The sequence below is a fragment of the Dermacentor albipictus genome, chromosome 9 (assembly GCF_038994185.2).
Source record: "Dermacentor albipictus isolate Rhodes 1998 colony chromosome 9, USDA_Dalb.pri_finalv2, whole genome shotgun sequence".
Taxonomy (NCBI): domain Eukaryota; kingdom Metazoa; phylum Arthropoda; class Arachnida; order Ixodida; family Ixodidae; genus Dermacentor; species Dermacentor albipictus.
Window position 1 is genome coordinate 92,441,772 of NC_091829.1, and position 17,558 is coordinate 92,459,329.

The window sequence follows — 17,558 nt, forward strand, 5'->3', positions numbered from 1 at the left end:
CGTCATCTCTCGTCGGGCGAGTTAACGGCGACGCATTATGAGCAAAGTTTGCAATAAACCGCCGGCAATAGGCACAGAGGGCGAGGAAGCGTCTGACAGCCTTTTTATTGGATTGTACGGGAAACTGTGCGACGGCGGCAATTTTTTCGGGATCCGGGCAGACACCTGTGTGGCCTACGACGTGACCAAGGAACGTGACCAAGCCAAAGTGGCACTTCTCCGGTTTCAGGGTAAGGCCGGCGGCGTGGATGGACTGCAGAACCGCTTCAAGCCGTTCGAGATGTTCTTCAAATGTTGCGGAGAACACGATGATGTCGTCGAGGTTTATTAAGCAGGTTTCCCATTTTAGGCCTGAAAGCAAAATTTTTATGAGGCGTTGTAACATAGCAGGGGCAGAGCACAAGCCGAAAGGGAAGACCCTAAATTCGTATAGGCCGTCTGGTGTAACAAAAGCAGCTTTTTTACGGTATCTCGGGTCTACCTCGATTTGCTTTTTAAATCCATTGAAGAGAAGTAACGCGCGCGTCGAAGCCTGCTGAGTGAATGGTCTATACGGGGAAGTGGGTACACATCTTTGTGACTCGATTTATTTTTCAGTAATCCACACATAAACGCAAGCTGCCGTCCTTTTTCTTGACTAGAACTACAGGAGATGCCCAGGGACTCATTGATGGTTGGATCACGTCGTCTTAAAGCAATTTTTTCACTTTATGTTGCATGGCTTCACGTTCTTTGGGAGCAACGCGATAAGGATTTTGGCGAATTGGTCTTGTCATATCCTCTCTAATTATTCCGTGTTTTGATAGGGGTGTCCGACCGACGCTGGACGTCGACGCAAAGAATCGCTGAATTTGACCAGTAGCGTAAGAAGCCGTTCTCGATCGTGTGGCGACAAACCAGTGCTGACGTCAAATACAGGAGCTGGGTCTTGCGTTGGTGCTTCTTCGAGTAGCGAGCAGCAGCCACGGACATCCGCAGTACCGCCAAAATAAGCTGCAGCCGTGCCGTTTGGAAGGCGCCATCGCTCTGTGCTAAAATTTGTCAGCAACAGGTGTTTGGGCCCATCGGTGACATCTATGATTCCTCGTGCGGCCGAGATGCCATGACTGAACAACAACGTGGTTTGTTTGTCGGCAATGCCTTCGCAATGAAACGGTACGTGACATGCGACCGAAACGGGGGTACATGATCGAGGTGGGATGACAACGTCGCCTTCTGTTAGACGAAAGGAGTGGTGTTGCGGCGATGAGCAATAGACTGAATCAGGAGTCTTACAAAACTTACCCATGCGATCTGGGATGTTAATTACGGCGCCATTGTCTTTCAGAAAATCCATTCCAATAATAAATCTTTACAGCACACAGGCAGAACGATGAAAGCGACCACGAAAGAAGAATCCCCGACATCAATTATAGAAGTAGATCTTCCAAGTAGCCATCAGTAATTGACCGCCTGCCATCCTTATGTGAGGTCCCGTCCATGGCGTATTTACTTTCTTCAAGCGGAGGACGAGTTCCTGACTCATTATCGAGAAGTCAGCACCAGTGTCGAATAACGCTGTCACTGGCTGTCCGTCCACCAAAACATCAACGTCGACGCTCACAATTTCTTCGGTGTTTATTGGCTTCACAGCTTTCTGCAGCGGGAGTGTTGGGGGCTTTTTATTGTCTTGCGGTGGGCCTGCAACGTTTCCTCCAGAGGTCGCCACCTTCAGTTTCCCCGGCGTGGGTTGGGCGACCTTCGTGCTCAGAGTTCAGCAAAAGTACGTCGAGTAGGTCAAGCCATTTGACGTGGAGGGTTTGGAGAACGCGGCCGACGGCCGAAATCGGACCTATCGTTGAGCACGGATTTGTCATTCGGGTGCGCTATTGGAGGTCCCCGAAAAGTAGCGTCGTCGCGGCGTAGCATGGAATCGTCATTTGCACGTCGACCATAGCACCACCGAGGATGAGGGCGAAATGACGTGTCGTGATGCCAGCAATTACGCGAAATATGGCCGGCGCCTCCGCATTCAAAGCAAAGTCGTCACCTATCAACTGTGCGCGATACGTCGGTTTTCCGAAATTGCGGCCGTCCCTAGGCGTCGTTTCGCGGCGTTGACCAAGGGGCGGCGAACGACGGCTGCTGGTGTGAATGCAGCGGCATAGCGGGTGCGCGCCTCGAAGCATCCTCTTGCGGTGGCGACAAAGGAGACGCTGTTGGAGGCTGGTGGTACGGCGGTGTGGTTGTGACGGGTGGAGGACACCGGACAGCGGCGGAGTAAGTCATGGGACGCTGGTGATCTTGAAAATTGGCTGCAGAAGCACCTGCCTCATTTCGTCGCGCACCACTTCGGCGATTGATGCTACAGGTATATCCAACGTCGGTGTCAGAATCTTTTGTACTTCCTCTGTGACAAGCCCTCTGATCAATTGACGCAAGGAATTCTCATACTCGGCAATCCCTGCAGCGGCATTGATTGCATTGCTGGTGGACAGTCGACCAAACTCCCTGCACTGTTGATTAAAGGCCCGCTCAATAGCCGTAACCTCTTTGATAAAGTCAGTGACGGTGACTGGTGGACTCCGCAGAAGCCCCGCGAACAACTGCTCTTTTACACCTCGCATGAGGTAGTGCAGCTTCCTCTCTTCGGTCATGTTCAGGTCGGCTCTACGAAAGATGCGGGCCATGTCCTCCGCACTCATTGTGACCGACTCATTAGGTTTTCGCACACGTAGCTCCATCATCTCCTGGGCGCGGTGGCATCGGTCGGCACTTGCAAAAGTATCAGTGATCTTTTGCCGAAAGTCATTCCACGTCGCTTCACGGTTCTCATACCAAGTACGGCCATTGTCGGCAAGGGCGAAATAGACGTGTGAAAGCTTTTGCTGCTCACTCCACTGGTTTATGTGTGCGAGACGTTCTTACTTCTCAAGCCAGTCTTCAATGTCTTCGAAGACTGCAGCGCAATAGCGATCGAGAACCAGTGGATGCAGAACGGTTAACTGTTGTGGGCTGGGAAACCAGCTGCTTCGGGGTGCTTGCGGTGAGCTGGTTTTGGCCATTACGAGATGTGTGCTGCTGCCGGAGACAGGTGGTTGAAGAGGGGAAACTTCGGGGGCAAGGCCTAGCAGTAGGCGACAGAGGCGATGCACGGGTGTCGTAACTGGTGACAATGCTTCTTCGCTAGATGAACGACTCTCAGAAGGACTCCGGAGCATCAGGCGAACTCAGTACCCCGCACCTCCACCAGTGTCGCAGTACAACGTTGACAGAAGACAGGGAGCCGTTCAAGAACAACAGGGCAACCTGTTCAAAAACAAACGGAACCGAGGCACGTCTTCTTCGTCTTCTCCCAAATCTCCGCCACCCACTAGACGGAGTCCGTTATTGCCCCCAACATCGTTGTCCTCAAAATAGAATATACGCGTCAATATATATATATATAATATGGGTGCGTATCCGTGTAAGGTTGAGAAGCAGGGAAGAGGTCATCCCTACGGTCGACTGCATTAATCTCCTGGCTTAATTCCCAGCTGCTCACTTTAACACACACACAGATCATCATCATCATCATCAGCCTGGTTACGCCCACTGCAGGGCAAAGGCCTCTCCCATACTTCTCCGTCAACCCCGGTCATGTACTAATTGTGGCCATGCCGTCCCTGCAAACTTCTTAATCTCATCCGCCCACCTAACTTTCTGCCGCCCCCTGCTACGCTTCCCTTCCCTTGGGATCCAGTCCGTAACCCTTAATGACCATCGGTTATCCTCCCTCCTCATTACATATCCTGCCCATTTCTTTTTCTTTTTCTTGATTTCAACTAAGATGTCAGTAACTCGCGTTTGTTCCCTCGCCCCATCTCCTCTTTTCATATCCCTTCAAGTTACACCTATCATTCTTCTTGCCATAGCTCGTTGCGTCGTCCTCAATTTGAGTAGAACCCTTTTCGTAAGCCGCCAGGTTTCTGCCCCATAGGTGAGTACTGGTAAGACGCAGCTATTATACACTTTCCTCTTGAGGGATAATGGCAACCTGCTGTTCATGATCTGAGAATGCCTGCCGAACGCACCCCAGCCCATTCTTATTCTTCTGATTATTTCTGTCTCATGATCCGGATCTGCCGTCACTACCTGCCCTAAGTAGACATATTCCCTTACTACTTCCAGTGCCTCGCTGCCTATTGTAAATTGCTGTTCTCTTCCGAGACTGTTAAGCATTACTTTAGTTTTCTGCAGATTAATTTTTAAACCCACTCTTCTGCTTTGCCTCTCCAGGTCAGTGAGCATGCGTTGCAATTGGTACCCTGAGTTACTAAGCAAGGCAATATCATCAGCGAATCGCAAGTTACTAAGGTATTCTCCATCAACTTTTATCCCCAATTCTTCCCAATCCAGGTCTCTGAATACCCCCTGTAAACACGCTGTGAATAGCATTGGAGAGATCGTATCTCCCTGTCTGACGCCTTTCTTTATTGGGATTTTGTTGTTTCCTTTATGGAGGACACGGTGGCTGTGGAACCCCTATAGATATCTTTCAGTATCATCACATACGGCTCATCTACACCCTGATTCCGTAATGCCGCCATGACTGCTGAGGTTTCGACAGAATCAAACGCTATCTCGTAATCAATGAAAGCTATATATAAGGGTTGGTTATATTCCGCACATTTCTCTATCACCTGATTGATAGTGTGAATATGATCTATTGTTGAGTAGCCTTTACGGAATTATGCCTGGCCCTTTGCTTGACAGAAGTCTAAGGTGTTCCTGAAATATATATATATATATATATATATATATATATATATATATATATATATATATATATATATATATATATATATATATATACCACAACAGAGGAAATCAAGCCATGGCTACGCAGCAATGCCGGTCGTCGCGTTTTGTTACTCGCTCGAGGTTGCTCGGTGAGTTTCCACAGTGGTACATCCGTGACAAGTGGCAGCATAGTGAATGACCGAGTGAGCTGCAAGGTCTCACATAATGTTGAAATGTTTTCATCCAACGTGACTACCTCGTACGTAGTGATATCACAACACGCATAAACATCGTCGGAAGCGACATTGAAGCGGGTTACGAAGGAATATTTCTGTTTGTGTACCTCTTTAAGCGGGTTGACTGTTGCATTTGTAGGTATACGAGACGTGATTTTAACAGTTGGAGTGTACTTGTTCCTAATGCCGGTTTAACTTGAAATTTGTTTTACGTACCAAAACCACGATTTGATAATGAAACACGATGCAGTGAAGGACTCCAGATTCATCACGACCACCAGACGTTCTTTACCTGCTCTAAAAGCAGCGGACTCGAATAATTTTTTTTCATTTCTCCCCATAGAAATGCGACCGCCGCGGTCGGGATTTATCCCGTGACCTCGTGCTTGGATACTGCTTAGAAGCACAACACAATAGCCGCTAGGCCACATGGCTGATTTGTAATCCTCGTTGGCTTCTCGCAGGCTGAAAAAGGGAGCACATCGTGATAGAAAAATTTCATCAAAGCGGGCTTGATTGCCATAAGAAGAAGGGAGTCCACCGCGATATAAAAATTTCATTCGAAACGGGCTTGATGACATGACAACTTGTGTAAATCGATACCTGATCTTTATTTCTGATATAACGCAAAAAGCCGTCGACCACGTAGGTTATAAGAAACCCACTAACTGGACGTGGTATTGTTACTCTGCACAGGACCGCATTTACTTCGAGGGCGGATGCTGTGCGACGTGCCTGCGTTGGTGGTGCAAGATAATGGGCAGCGGTGCTAGATAATGTTGACATCAGGTGAGACATACGCACAAGTTTCCAAGTTACAACACACTTGACTGCTGCGAAAAAGGAAAACATAGGAACAATATTTGATGCCATTGTATTCAAATACCGTCAAATTCAGAATGAAATGTGCCTACCGACTAAATACAAATAACATTTTAGATTCTAATGATGTTATAAAACTATACAAATATTTCTTGTGTAATAATAAACGTTATCCAACGTGTACAGCATCATAAATCAACAGCAAGCGCACAAAACCAATCACACATACAATTCGGGTGCTGAGATACAAAATAAAATAATAAAGAAAGGAAATTAGAAACACGGACATGGATGCATTCAAGTGGATATGGATGAAGGTGAAAACACAAAAATAAAAATAGTTCATGAAACGATATGCGTATTCTGAAGACAAATTATGCTATTCATGGCAAGCCATTGTTCATTTAATCACTCATTTTAGTTTGAAAGAATATGTCTTGTCTTTTTAAGCATTCTTTTATTTATTTTTTAAAGGTACCTAAAGAAGTATTTAAGGGCACAGAGTTACTTTATATGTTCATTTTTTGTGGAGTGATGGACAAATGCGTTTGTCGCGCAATTTCTCCTTGTTTTTGTGTGTGTCACGGGGTGTGTCCCGAGAAGTATTCTGAACGGTTACGGTCAAGACATTTTGCGCTTCGGCCTCTCTTTCGAATTTCTAGAAGTTGCATATCGCCACGTGGTAGTGAATGTGAAGAAAACAGCCAAACTGAGAAAGACGGAACTAGCGTTTCATTGGGCGAACTTGTGCCCTCAAAAACAGGCTACACTCAAAGAACGGCGACAGAGGCGAACAGAGTCGGCGATCGTCGAAATCTGATCAGTGGGTCAAGCGCGTCGGCTTTTATACAGCAGTCGTCGAACGTTCCAGACTAATCGTTCGGACCCGCGTGCCTTCCACAGAGTTCTACACCATTCGCGTCACGCTATGCAATCAGATAACACAAGGTTCGGCGACAACAGACAGCCGGATAAAAGCATCGATAACTTTCCAGAACCTTCGGATACGTGCAGGCGCATCCCGCGCTTTGCGATTGCATTTGGTAGGCGGCGAAACGTGGCCGCCCGACAAAGATAAATACACGCGTCAATACCCCCCTCGTAAAAAGCATCGTCCCTATGCTACAAAATATAAGAGAGCGAAACACAAAAGGACACTTATTAAACATAAGTAACAAAACAACGAAAAGAAACAAAGTCCAAAAGTCAGTTACGCGAAGCCCCTAAGTTCATTATCGCTGGTAGTACGGCTTGAGTCGCACAACGTGGACTATTTCAGGTCGTGAGTGGCGCCGCTGTGATAGCGAAATGCCGTCTGGCACGACCTCATAGTACAGTGCCCCAACACGTCGGATTATCTTGTACGGCCCGAAATAGCGACGCAAAAGCTTCTCGCTCAGTCCTCGTCGGCGTATAGGGCTCCAAACCCAAACACAGTCAGCGGGCTGGTACTTGACGAAGCGTCGTCGGAGGTTGTAGTGTCGGCTGTAGGTACGCTGCTGGTTCTTGATCCGTAGGCGGGCGAGTTGTCGGGCTTCTTCAGCGCGATGGAGAAAGGTCGCGACGTCAAGATTCTCTTCGTCGGGGACGTGCGGCAGCATGGCGTCGAGCGTCGTCGTCGGGTTCCTGCGGTAAACCAGCTTAAACAGCGTGATCTGTGTTGTTTCTTGCACCGCCATGTTGTAAGCAAAGGTTACGTACGGCAGGACCGCGTCCCACTTCTTGTGCTCGACGTTGACGTACATTGCTAGCATGTCGGCGAGGGTATTGTTCATGTGCTCCATGAGACCATTCGTCTGCGGGTGATAGGCAGTTGCCCTCCTGTGGCTTGTATGGCTGTACTGCAGAATGGCTTGGGTGAGCTCTGCTGTAAACGCTGTTCCTCTGTCGGTGATGAGGACTTCTGGGGCAACACGCCGCAGCAGATTGTTCTCTATAAAAATTTTGCCACTTCGGCTGCGCTGCCCTTCGGTAAAGCTTTAGTTTCAGCAAAGCGGGTGAGATAGCCCGTTGGCACGACGATCCACCTATTTCCGGATGTTGACGCCGGAAACGGTCCCAACAAATCCATTCCGATCTGCTGAAATAGTCGTTAAGGAGGTTTGATCGGCTGTAGTAATCCTGCTGGCGTTGTCGGTGGTGTCTTGCGTCGCTGACAGTCTCGACATGTCTTGACGTAACGAGCGACGTCGGCGGTCAGACGCGGCTAGTAATACCTTTCCGGTATCCTCGACAGCGTTCGGGAGAATCCGAGGTGGCCAGCGGTTGGATCATCATGTAGAGAGTACAGTACTTCTGGACGCAGCGCTGACGGAATAACAAGAAGGTAGCTGGCGTGGACTGGTAAGAAGTTCTTTACGAGCAGGTTGTTTTGTAATGTGACAGAAGACAATCCGCGCTTAAATGCCCTGGGTACTACGTCGGTGTTCCCTTCCAAATACTCGTCGAGGCCTTTTAGCTCCGGGTCTGCTCGTTGCTGTTTCGTGAAGTCTTCTGCGCTTATTATTCCGAGGAAGGCGTCGTCATACTCGTCGTCTTCCGGCGGGGGATCGATGGGGGCGCGTGATAGGCAGTCGGCGTCTGAGTGTTTTCGTCCGGACTTGTAGATCACCGTGAAGTCATATTCTTGCAGTCTGAGGCTCCACCACGCCAGCCGTCATGAAGGGTCCTTTAGGTTAGCTAGCCAACACAACGCGTGATGGTCGCTGACGACTTTGAATGGCCTGCCATATAGGTAAGGGCGGAATTTTGCTGTAGCCCAAATGATGGCGAGGCATTCCTTTACAGTCGTAGAATAATTGCCTTCCGCTTTTGATAGCGACCGGCTAGCATAAGATATCAACCCTTCATGTCCGTGTTTCTTCTGGACTAGGACGGCACCGAGGCCTAAACTACTGCGTCAGTGTGGATTTCGGTATCGGCGTCTTCGTCGAAATGTGCAAGTACCGGCGGTGACTGCATGAGTCGTTTTAGTTCTTGAAATGCGTCGGCCAGCGGCGTTTGCCATTGGAACTCGACATCAGATTTGGTTAGATGCGTTAGCGGCTCAGCCATGCGTGAAAAGTCCTTGACAAAGCGCCTGTAGTACACTGTAAAAAAATTGCTTTACTTTATAGAAAATTTGCTGGTAATTTGTGACCGAACACACTTCCGTTAATTAAGAATGGTCATTTCCGTAGAACGGACAACTGTAAAAGAGAGACCGTAATACAAGATACGAGTGTTTCTGTATCTAGAAAACGGAAGACTCTGTATTCTGAATATGTACTATAACCGCTAAATTACGGTGCTTCTCGTATTCAGAAAACGGAACACACTGTATGGTGAATTCGTACTATAACCGTTAAAGTACAGGTGCTTGCCGTATTCAGAAAACGAAAGACTCCGTATGCTAAATCTGTACTATATCCGTTAAAGTACAGGTGCCTCCCGTATTTCATCTCGCAGAGCATATTCGCTGTTCGAATAATGTGCCATCGGGGACAAAATTGCCCAGGACGTGCGAGAGTCGACCGAAATTTATGGTGCACTATTTGCTGGGATCAGCCGCGCTACCATTTGCGATTGGAATGTGCATACGTGACCCACTGTTTTCAGTGGTCTTGAACAGAAATGCGATTTGGTCAACGCTCGCACACACAGGGTACTTTTGTCCGCGATAGTACATCGCCTTTAATGCAAATGTCATGAAGGCAGCTCATAGACAAAGCAGCAGGTCACCATTGAGAAAATTGTCTTGCCAACACACTGACATGGCTGTAGAGATAAAACACTTTGCACTATGTGATATGAATGCACTGCATAGCATATATACAAAAATGTGCAACATTTCAGTCCTCAAGTCCTTAGATCACAGAAGCAACTTTATCTTCTTCAATCACTCGTCTTGCACTTCTTCCTGGTGAAAGTTGTTCTTGACCCAAAACGCTTGCAAGGATAAACTTGCTGCTGTTAGGAAAAACAAATAGTATTCGTGAATATCCATCTTAAAGAAAGCGGCAAAAATGTATAATCACAGAACACGACAAAGCAGTAACTTCAGTGTTGGAAAAACATGTATGTAGACCAACATTGTTGGAACAAGGGATGTTGCTGTAGCCACCATTTCGACATAGGTGCTTGTCATTAGGGTAGCAAATGTTTTCCTTGGCTGCGTTGTTTTGGATTGTGCATAGTTCACTGGCCCCTAGCCTCATTGGGCGAGAAGAAACTGGTGCATATAATAGGTCAAGAGAAGCCAAAGTGTTAAAATAAAGGAAGGAAGGGTGTGCTTAGCATAGGTGATTGTGATGGAGCGGGTATGAGCACTACTGTCAGTTCTTGCAAGGAGTCATCATCATCATCATCAGCCTGGTTGCGCCCACTGCAGGGCAAAGGCCTCTCCCACACTTCTCCAACAACCCCGGTCATGTACTTACTAATTGTGGCCGTGCCGGGCCTGCAAACTTCTTAATCTTATCAGCCCACCTAACTTTCTGCCGCCCCCTGCTACGCTTCCCTTCCCTTGGGATCCAGACCGTAACCCTTAATGACCACCGGTTATCTTCCCTCCTCATTACATGTCCTGCCCATGCCCATTACTTTTTCTTGATTTCAACTAAGATGTCATTAACTCGCGTTTGTTCCCTCACCCAATCTGCTCTTTTCTTTTCCCTTAACGTTACACCTATCATTCTTCTTTCCATAGCTCGTTGCGTCGTCCTCAATTTGAGAAGAACCCTTTTCTTAAGCTTCCAGGTTTCTGCCCCGTAGGTGAGTACTGGTAAGACACAGCTATTATATACTTTTCTCTTGAGGGATAATGGCAACCTGCTGTTCATGATCTGAGAATGCTTGCCAAATGCTCCCCAGCCCATTCTTATTCTTCTGATTATTTCCTTCTAATGATCCGGATCCGCCGTCACTACCTGCCCTAAGTAGATGTTTTTCTTTACGACTTCCAGTGCCTCGCTGCCTACTGTAAATTGCTGTTCTCCACCCAGACTGTTAAGCATTACTTTAGTTTTCTGCAGATTAATTTTTAGACCCACTCTTCTGCTTTGCCTCTCCAGGTCAGTGAGCATGCATTGCAATTGGTGCCCTGAGTTACTAAGCAAGGCAATACCATCCGCGAATCGCAAGTTACTAAGGTATTCTCCATTAACTTTTATCCCCAATTCTTCGCAATCCAGGTACCTCAATACCTACTGTAAGCACGCTGTGGAGATAGCATTGGAGATATCGTATCTCCCTGCCTGAAGCCTTTCTTTATTGGGATTTTGTTGCTTGCTTTATGGAGAACTACGGTGGCTGTGGAGCCGCTATAGATATCTTTCAGTGTTTTTCCATACGGCTCGTCTACACCCTGATTCCGTAATGCCTCCATGACTGCTGAGGTTTCGACAGAATCAAACGCTTTCTCGTAATCAATGCAAGCTATATATAAGGGTTGGTTATATTCTGCACATTTCTCTATCACCTGATTGATAGTGTGAATATGATCTATTGTTGAGTAGCCTTTACGGAATCCTGCCTGGTCCTTTGCTTGACAGAAGTCTAAAGTGCTCCTGATTCTATTTGCGATTGCCTTAGTAAATAGTTTGTAGGCAACGGACAGTAAGCTGATCGGTCTATAATTTTTTAAGTCTTTGGCGTCCCCTTTCTTATGGATTAGCATTATGTTAGCGTTCTTCCAAGATTCCGGTACGCTCGAGGTCATGAGGCATTGCGTATATAGGGTGGCCAGTTTGTCTAGAGCAATCTGTCCCCCATCCTTCAACAAATCTGCTGTTACCTGATCCTCCCCAGCTGCCTTCCCCCTTTGCGTATGTCCGAAGGCTTTCTTTACTTCTTCGAGGGTTACCTTTGGGATTTCGTATTCGTCTAGACTATTTTCTCTTCCATTATCGTCGTGGGTGCCACTGGTACTGTGTAAATCTCTATAGAACTCCTCAGCCACTTGAACTATCTCATCCATATTAGTAACGATATTGCTGGCTTTTTCTCATAACGCACACATCTGATTCTTGCCTCTTCCTAGTTTCTTCTTCACTGTTTTTAGGCTTCCTCCGTTCCTGAGAGCCTGTTCAATTCTATCCATAGTATACTTACTTATGTCAGCTGTCTTACGCTTGTTGATTAACTTCGAAAGTTCTGCCAGTTCTGTTCTAGCTGTAAGGTTAGAGGCTTTCATACATTGGCATTTCCTGATCAGATCTCTCGTCTCCTGCGATAGTTTGCTGGTATCCTGCCTAACGGAGTTACCACCGACTTCCATTGCACACTTCTTAATGATGCCCTCAAGATTGCCGTTCATTGCTTCAACACTAAGATCCTCTTCCTGAGTTAAAGCTGAATACCTATTCTGTAGCTTGATCTGGAATTCCTCTATTTTCCCTCTTACCGATAACTCATTATTGGGCTTCTTATGTACCAGTTTCTTCCGTTCCCTCCTCAGTTCTAGGCTAATTCGAGTTCTTACCATCCTGTGGTCACTGCAGCGCAGCTTGCTGAGCACGTCCACATCTTGTATGATGCCGGGGTTAGCGCAGAGCATGAAGTCTATTTCATTTCTAGTCTCGCCGTTCGGGCTCCTCCACGTCCACTTTCGGCTATCCCGCTTGCGGAAGAAGGTATTCATTATTCTCATATTATTCTGTTCCGCAAACTCTACTAATAACTCTCCCTTGCTATTCCTAGTGCCTATGCCATATTCCCCCACTGCCTTGTCTCCAGCCTGCTTCTTGCCTACCTTGGCATTACAGTCGCGCATTAGTATAGTGTATTTTGTTTTCACTCTACCCATCGCCGATTAACGTCTTCATAGAAGCTTGCGACTTCCTGGTCATCATGGCTGGATGTAGGGGCGAAGACCTGTACACTCTTCATTTTATACCTCTTAATAAGTTTCACAACAAGACCTGCCACCCTCTCGTTAATGCTATAGAATTCCTGTACGTTACCAGCTATATTCTTATTAATCAGGAATCCGACTCGTAGTTCTCTTCTCTTACATCCTGGGGTTCTCTTACATCAAGTTTTTCTCATTTACGAGTGTTTCCATTGCAAGCCACTTATGTTGCCGACACTGTAGACACTGCAATAGAAAAATTCTAGACACCTCGAAACACTGCTTGGGTAGTTTATGGCACATCCGGCGGGCATGTTAGGGGAAGAAATGCCACACACCCGTGCAAACGAAGTGCTGCCGCAAAGTTGTGAAGCACCAACTTCCGGGGCAAGGTTGGCTTCAGTCGAGGGTGCTCGATGTGCTGTCCATCCCCTGTAGTAGAGATCAGTGGTGTGAACCCTTTTATACTGGCTGTCTTTTCTGGTCGGAACCTTGGCAACAGCTTCCACCATACTTTCTTCAACCTGCAACATTTGCAGAGAAAGTCACATCACTGTGCATTGATTGTATGGCTTTACTGTTCTAAATCATCATCATCATCATCAGCCTAGTTACACCCACTGCTGGGCGAAGGCCTCTCCCATACTTCTCCAACTACCCCGGTCATGTACTAATTGTGGCCATGTTGTCCCTGCAAACGTCCTAATGGCATCCGCCCACCTAACTTTCTGCCACCCCCTGCTACGCTTCCCTTCCCTTGGAATCCAGTTCGTAACCCTTAGTGACCATCGGTTATCTTCCCTCCTCATTACATGTCCGGCCCATGCCCGTTTATTTTTCTTGATTTCAACTAAGATGTCGTTTACCCGCCTTTGTTGCCTCACCCAATCTGCTCTTTTCTTATCCCTCAACGTTACACCCATCATTCTTCTGTCCATAGCTCGTTTCGTCGTCCTCAATTTCAGCAGAACTCTTTTCGTAAGCCTCCAGGTTTCTGCCGCATATGTGAGTACTGGTAACACACAGCTGTTATACACTTTCCTTTTGAGGGATAGTGGCAACCTGCTGTTCATCATTTGAGAATGCCTCCCAAACGCACCCCAACCCATACTTATTCTTCTGGCTATTTCAGTCTCATGATCCGGATCCGTGGTCACTACCTGCCCTAAGTAATGTATTCTCTTACCACTTCTAGTGCTTCGCTACCTATCGTAAACTGCTGTTCTCTTCCGAGACTGTTAAACAATACTTTAGTTTTCTGCAGATTAATTTTTAGACCCACCCTTCTGCTTTGCCTCTCCAAGTCAGTGAGCATGCATTTCAATTGGTCTCCTAAGTTACTAAGCAAGGCAATATCACCAGCGAATCTGAAGTTGCTAAGGTATTCTCCATCAACTTTTATGCCCAATTCTTCCCACTCCAGGCCTCTGAATACCTCCTGTATACCTGCTGTGAATAGCATTGGAGATATCGTATCTCCGTGCCTGACGCCTTTCTTTATAGGGATTTTGTTGCTTTCTTTGTGGAGGACTACGGTGGCTGTGGAGACGCTATAGATATCTTCCAGTATATTTACATATGGCTCATCTACACCCTGATTCCGTAATGCCTCCATGACTGCTGAGGTTTCGACTGAATCAAACGCTTTCTCGTAATCAATGAAAGGTATATATAAGGGTTTGTTATAATTTGCGCATTTCTCTATCACTTGATTGATAGTGTGAATATGGTCTATTGTCGAGTAGCCTTTACGGAATCCTGCCTGGTCCTTTGGTTGACAGAAGTCTAAGGTGTTCCTGATTCTAGTTGCGATTACCTTAGTAAATAATTTGTAGGCAACGGACAGTAAGCTGTCGGTCTATAATTTTTCAAGTCTTTGGCGTCCCCTTTCTTATGGATTAGGATTATGTTAGCGTTCTTCCAAGATTCCGGTACGCTCGAGGTTATGAGGCATTGCGTATACAGAGTGGCCAGTTTTTCTAGAACAATCCGACCACCATCCTTCAACAAATCTGCTGTTACCTGATCCTCCCCAGCTGCCTTCCCCCTTTGCATAGCTCCTAAGGCTTTCTTTACTTCTTCTGGCGTTACCTGTGGGGTTTCGGACTCCTCTAGGCTGTTCTCTCTTCCACTATCGTAATGGGTGCCACTGGTACTGTGTAAATCTCTATAGAACTCCTCAGCCACTTGAACTACCTCATCCATATTAGTAACGATATTGCCGGCTTTTTCTCTTAACGCACACATCTGATTCTTGCCTCTTCCTAGTTTCTTCTTCACAGTTTTTAGGCTTCCTCCGTTCCTGAGAGCCTGTTCAATTCTATCCATATTATAGTTCCTGATGTCTGCTGTCTTACGCTTGTTGATTAACTTCGAAAGTTCTGCCAGTTTTATTCTAGCTGTAGGGTTAGAGGCTTTCATACATTGGCGCTTCTTGATCAGATCTTTGGTCTCTTGCGATATCTTACTCGTTCCCTGTCTAACGGCGTTACCACCGACTTCTATTGCGCACTCCTTAATGATGCCCATGAGATTGTCGTTCATTGCTTCAACACTAAGGTCCTCTTCCTGAGTTAAAGCCGAATACCTATTCTGTAGCTTGATCCGGAATTCCTCTAATTTCCCTCTAACCGCTAACTCATTGATTGGCTTCTTGTGTACCAGTTTCTTCCGTTCCCTCCTCATGTCTAGGCTAATTCGAGTTCTTACCCTCCTATGGTCACTGCAGTGTACCTTGCCGAGTACGTCTACATCTTGTATGATGCCAGGATTCGCGCAGAGTATGAAGTCAATTTCATTTCTAGTCTCACCATTCGGGCTCCTCCACGTCCACTTTCGGCTAACCCGCTTGCGGAAAAGGGTATTCATTATCCGCATGTTATTCTGTTCAGCAAACTCTACTAATAATTCTCCTCTGCTATTCCTAGAGCCTATGCCATATTCCCTCACTGACTTGTCTCCAGCCTGCTTCTTGCCGACCCTGGCATTGAAGTCGCCCATCAGAATAGTGTATTTTGTTTTGACTTTACCCATCGCCGATTCTACGTCTTCATAAAACTTTCGACTTCCTGGTCATCATGACTGCATGTAGGGGCATCGACTTGTACCACCTTCAATTTGTACCTCTAATTAAGCTTCACAACAAGACCTGCCACCCTCTCATTAATGCTATAGAATTCCTGTATGTTACCAGCCATTTCCTTATTAATCAGGAATCCGACTCCTAGTTCTCGTCTTTCCGCTAAGCCCCGGTAACATAGTACATGCCCGCTTCTAAGCACTGTATATGTTTCTTTTGTCCTCCTAACCTCACTGAGCCTTATTATATCCCATTTCATCATCATCATCATCATCATCATCATCATCATCAGCCTGGTTGCGCCCACTGCAGGGCAAAGGCCTCTCCCATGCTTCTCCAACAACCTCGGTCATGCACTAATTGTGGCCATGCCGTGCCTGCAAACTCCCATTTATCCCATTTCTCATTTATCCCATATCCCATTTACTACCCTCTAAATCCTCCAATAACACTGCTAGACTCGCCTCACTAGATAGCGTTTTAACGTTAAACGTTGCCAGGTTCATATTCCAATGGAGGCCTGTGCGGAGCCAGGTATTCTTAGCACCCTCAGCAGCGTCGCAGATCTGGCCGCCGCCGTGGTCAGTTGCTTCGCGGCTGAGGGGGACTGAGGGCCGGGGTTTGATTGTTGTATTCATATAGGAGGTTGTGGCCAAGTACTGCACCAGGGTGGCCAATCCTGCTCGGGTGAGAGAGTGCGTTACCGGTTCTGGTCACCGGGATCAGGCCGCACTCCAGGCCTGTTTGTGCAATTTTCTCAACACACGGTTTTTTTGTATTTTCCGGTGGAGAATTGCGCGGGACCGGGATTTGAATCATGGTCCTCTTGCACTGGAGACGGATACTCTACCTTCCCCGCAGGAGTTATATTAACAATTAAATTATAGGGTTTTACGTGACACAACCACTTTCTGATTATGCACGCCGTAGTGGAGGACTCCGGAAATTAACCTAAGCCTTAGTACACGGGTGTTTTCGCATTTCGCCCCCATCGAAATGCGGCCGCCGTGGCCGGGGTCCGATCACGCGACCTCGTGCTCAGAAATCTAACACCATAACCACTGGGCCACCACGGCGGGTCCCGCAGGAGTTGTACGCCTCATTCATTCATCCACTTTGACTTATCAAATAGGGCACCACTGTAGAGTGGTGCCCTATTTGATCAGCCAAAGTGGACGAATCTGAGCTCGGTTATACCGCCTCGATGGCAATCGCCTAGAGAACCTGGTATTTATGACCTGCACATGTGTGGCCACTCATATTTAAGGATATATAACTTTTTTAGGAGGGTTTCCGTACAGTAATAAAATGAAGGAAAAGACATTAAAATAAAAGAAAAAAAGAAAGAAGGAACATAATATGTGATTTGACCTCGTGACGCTTCAATGATGCCCGGAAAGGTAGCTCAGTCGGGTGGTTCGTCAAGCCACCGGTTACTTTCAAGCGCCATAGCTCCTGCTCCGAGCCTTACACTTACGTGGAAAGAGACTGATGATGTCCGCGACAGTCGATTGGAAGGCATATTTCTTAGAAAAATGGCCGCCAGAGGAGAAGCGTGAACTCGAGCGGCTTTAGAGACTAGGAAAATTGCCTTAAAATATTTTTGACTTCAGGGAAAGCTTCGTTAACAAACTATAACAGGCCAATCAGCACTCGAATACGACGAGAGAAATTATTAAGACGTGGAAAATTCCCTTGAAATAAATCTGGTCTGCGAGATAAATGGTTGTATGTATTGAACCTCTTAAAACATGAGGGGGGTAGTATGCGCTCACCGAGAGGACGTCGTCAGCACGAGACCACCATCAGGCACCTTATACAGAGATGTGGA

The 17,558-nt window shown here is 46.9% G+C and overlaps 1 protein-coding gene across 2 annotated transcripts in view; it reads left to right on the plus strand.

The window, feature by feature from the left end:
- The window catches only part of LOC135914613 (phospholipid scramblase 3-like), a 123,174-nt gene that overhangs the window by 75,995 nt on the left and 29,621 nt on the right, over positions 1 to 17,558 (plus strand). Inside the window, exon 5 of one of the 2 annotated variants that reach the window (XM_065447539.2) lies at positions 5,694 to 5,786. The exons of the other annotated variant lie outside the window; for it this stretch is intronic. Coding sequence (XP_065303611.2) covers positions 5,694 to 5,774 — 81 coding nt within the window. The 3' untranslated portion in view covers positions 5,775 to 5,786. The remainder of the gene's footprint in view (positions 1 to 5,693; positions 5,787 to 17,558) is intronic. 2 annotated transcript variants of the gene reach the window in all.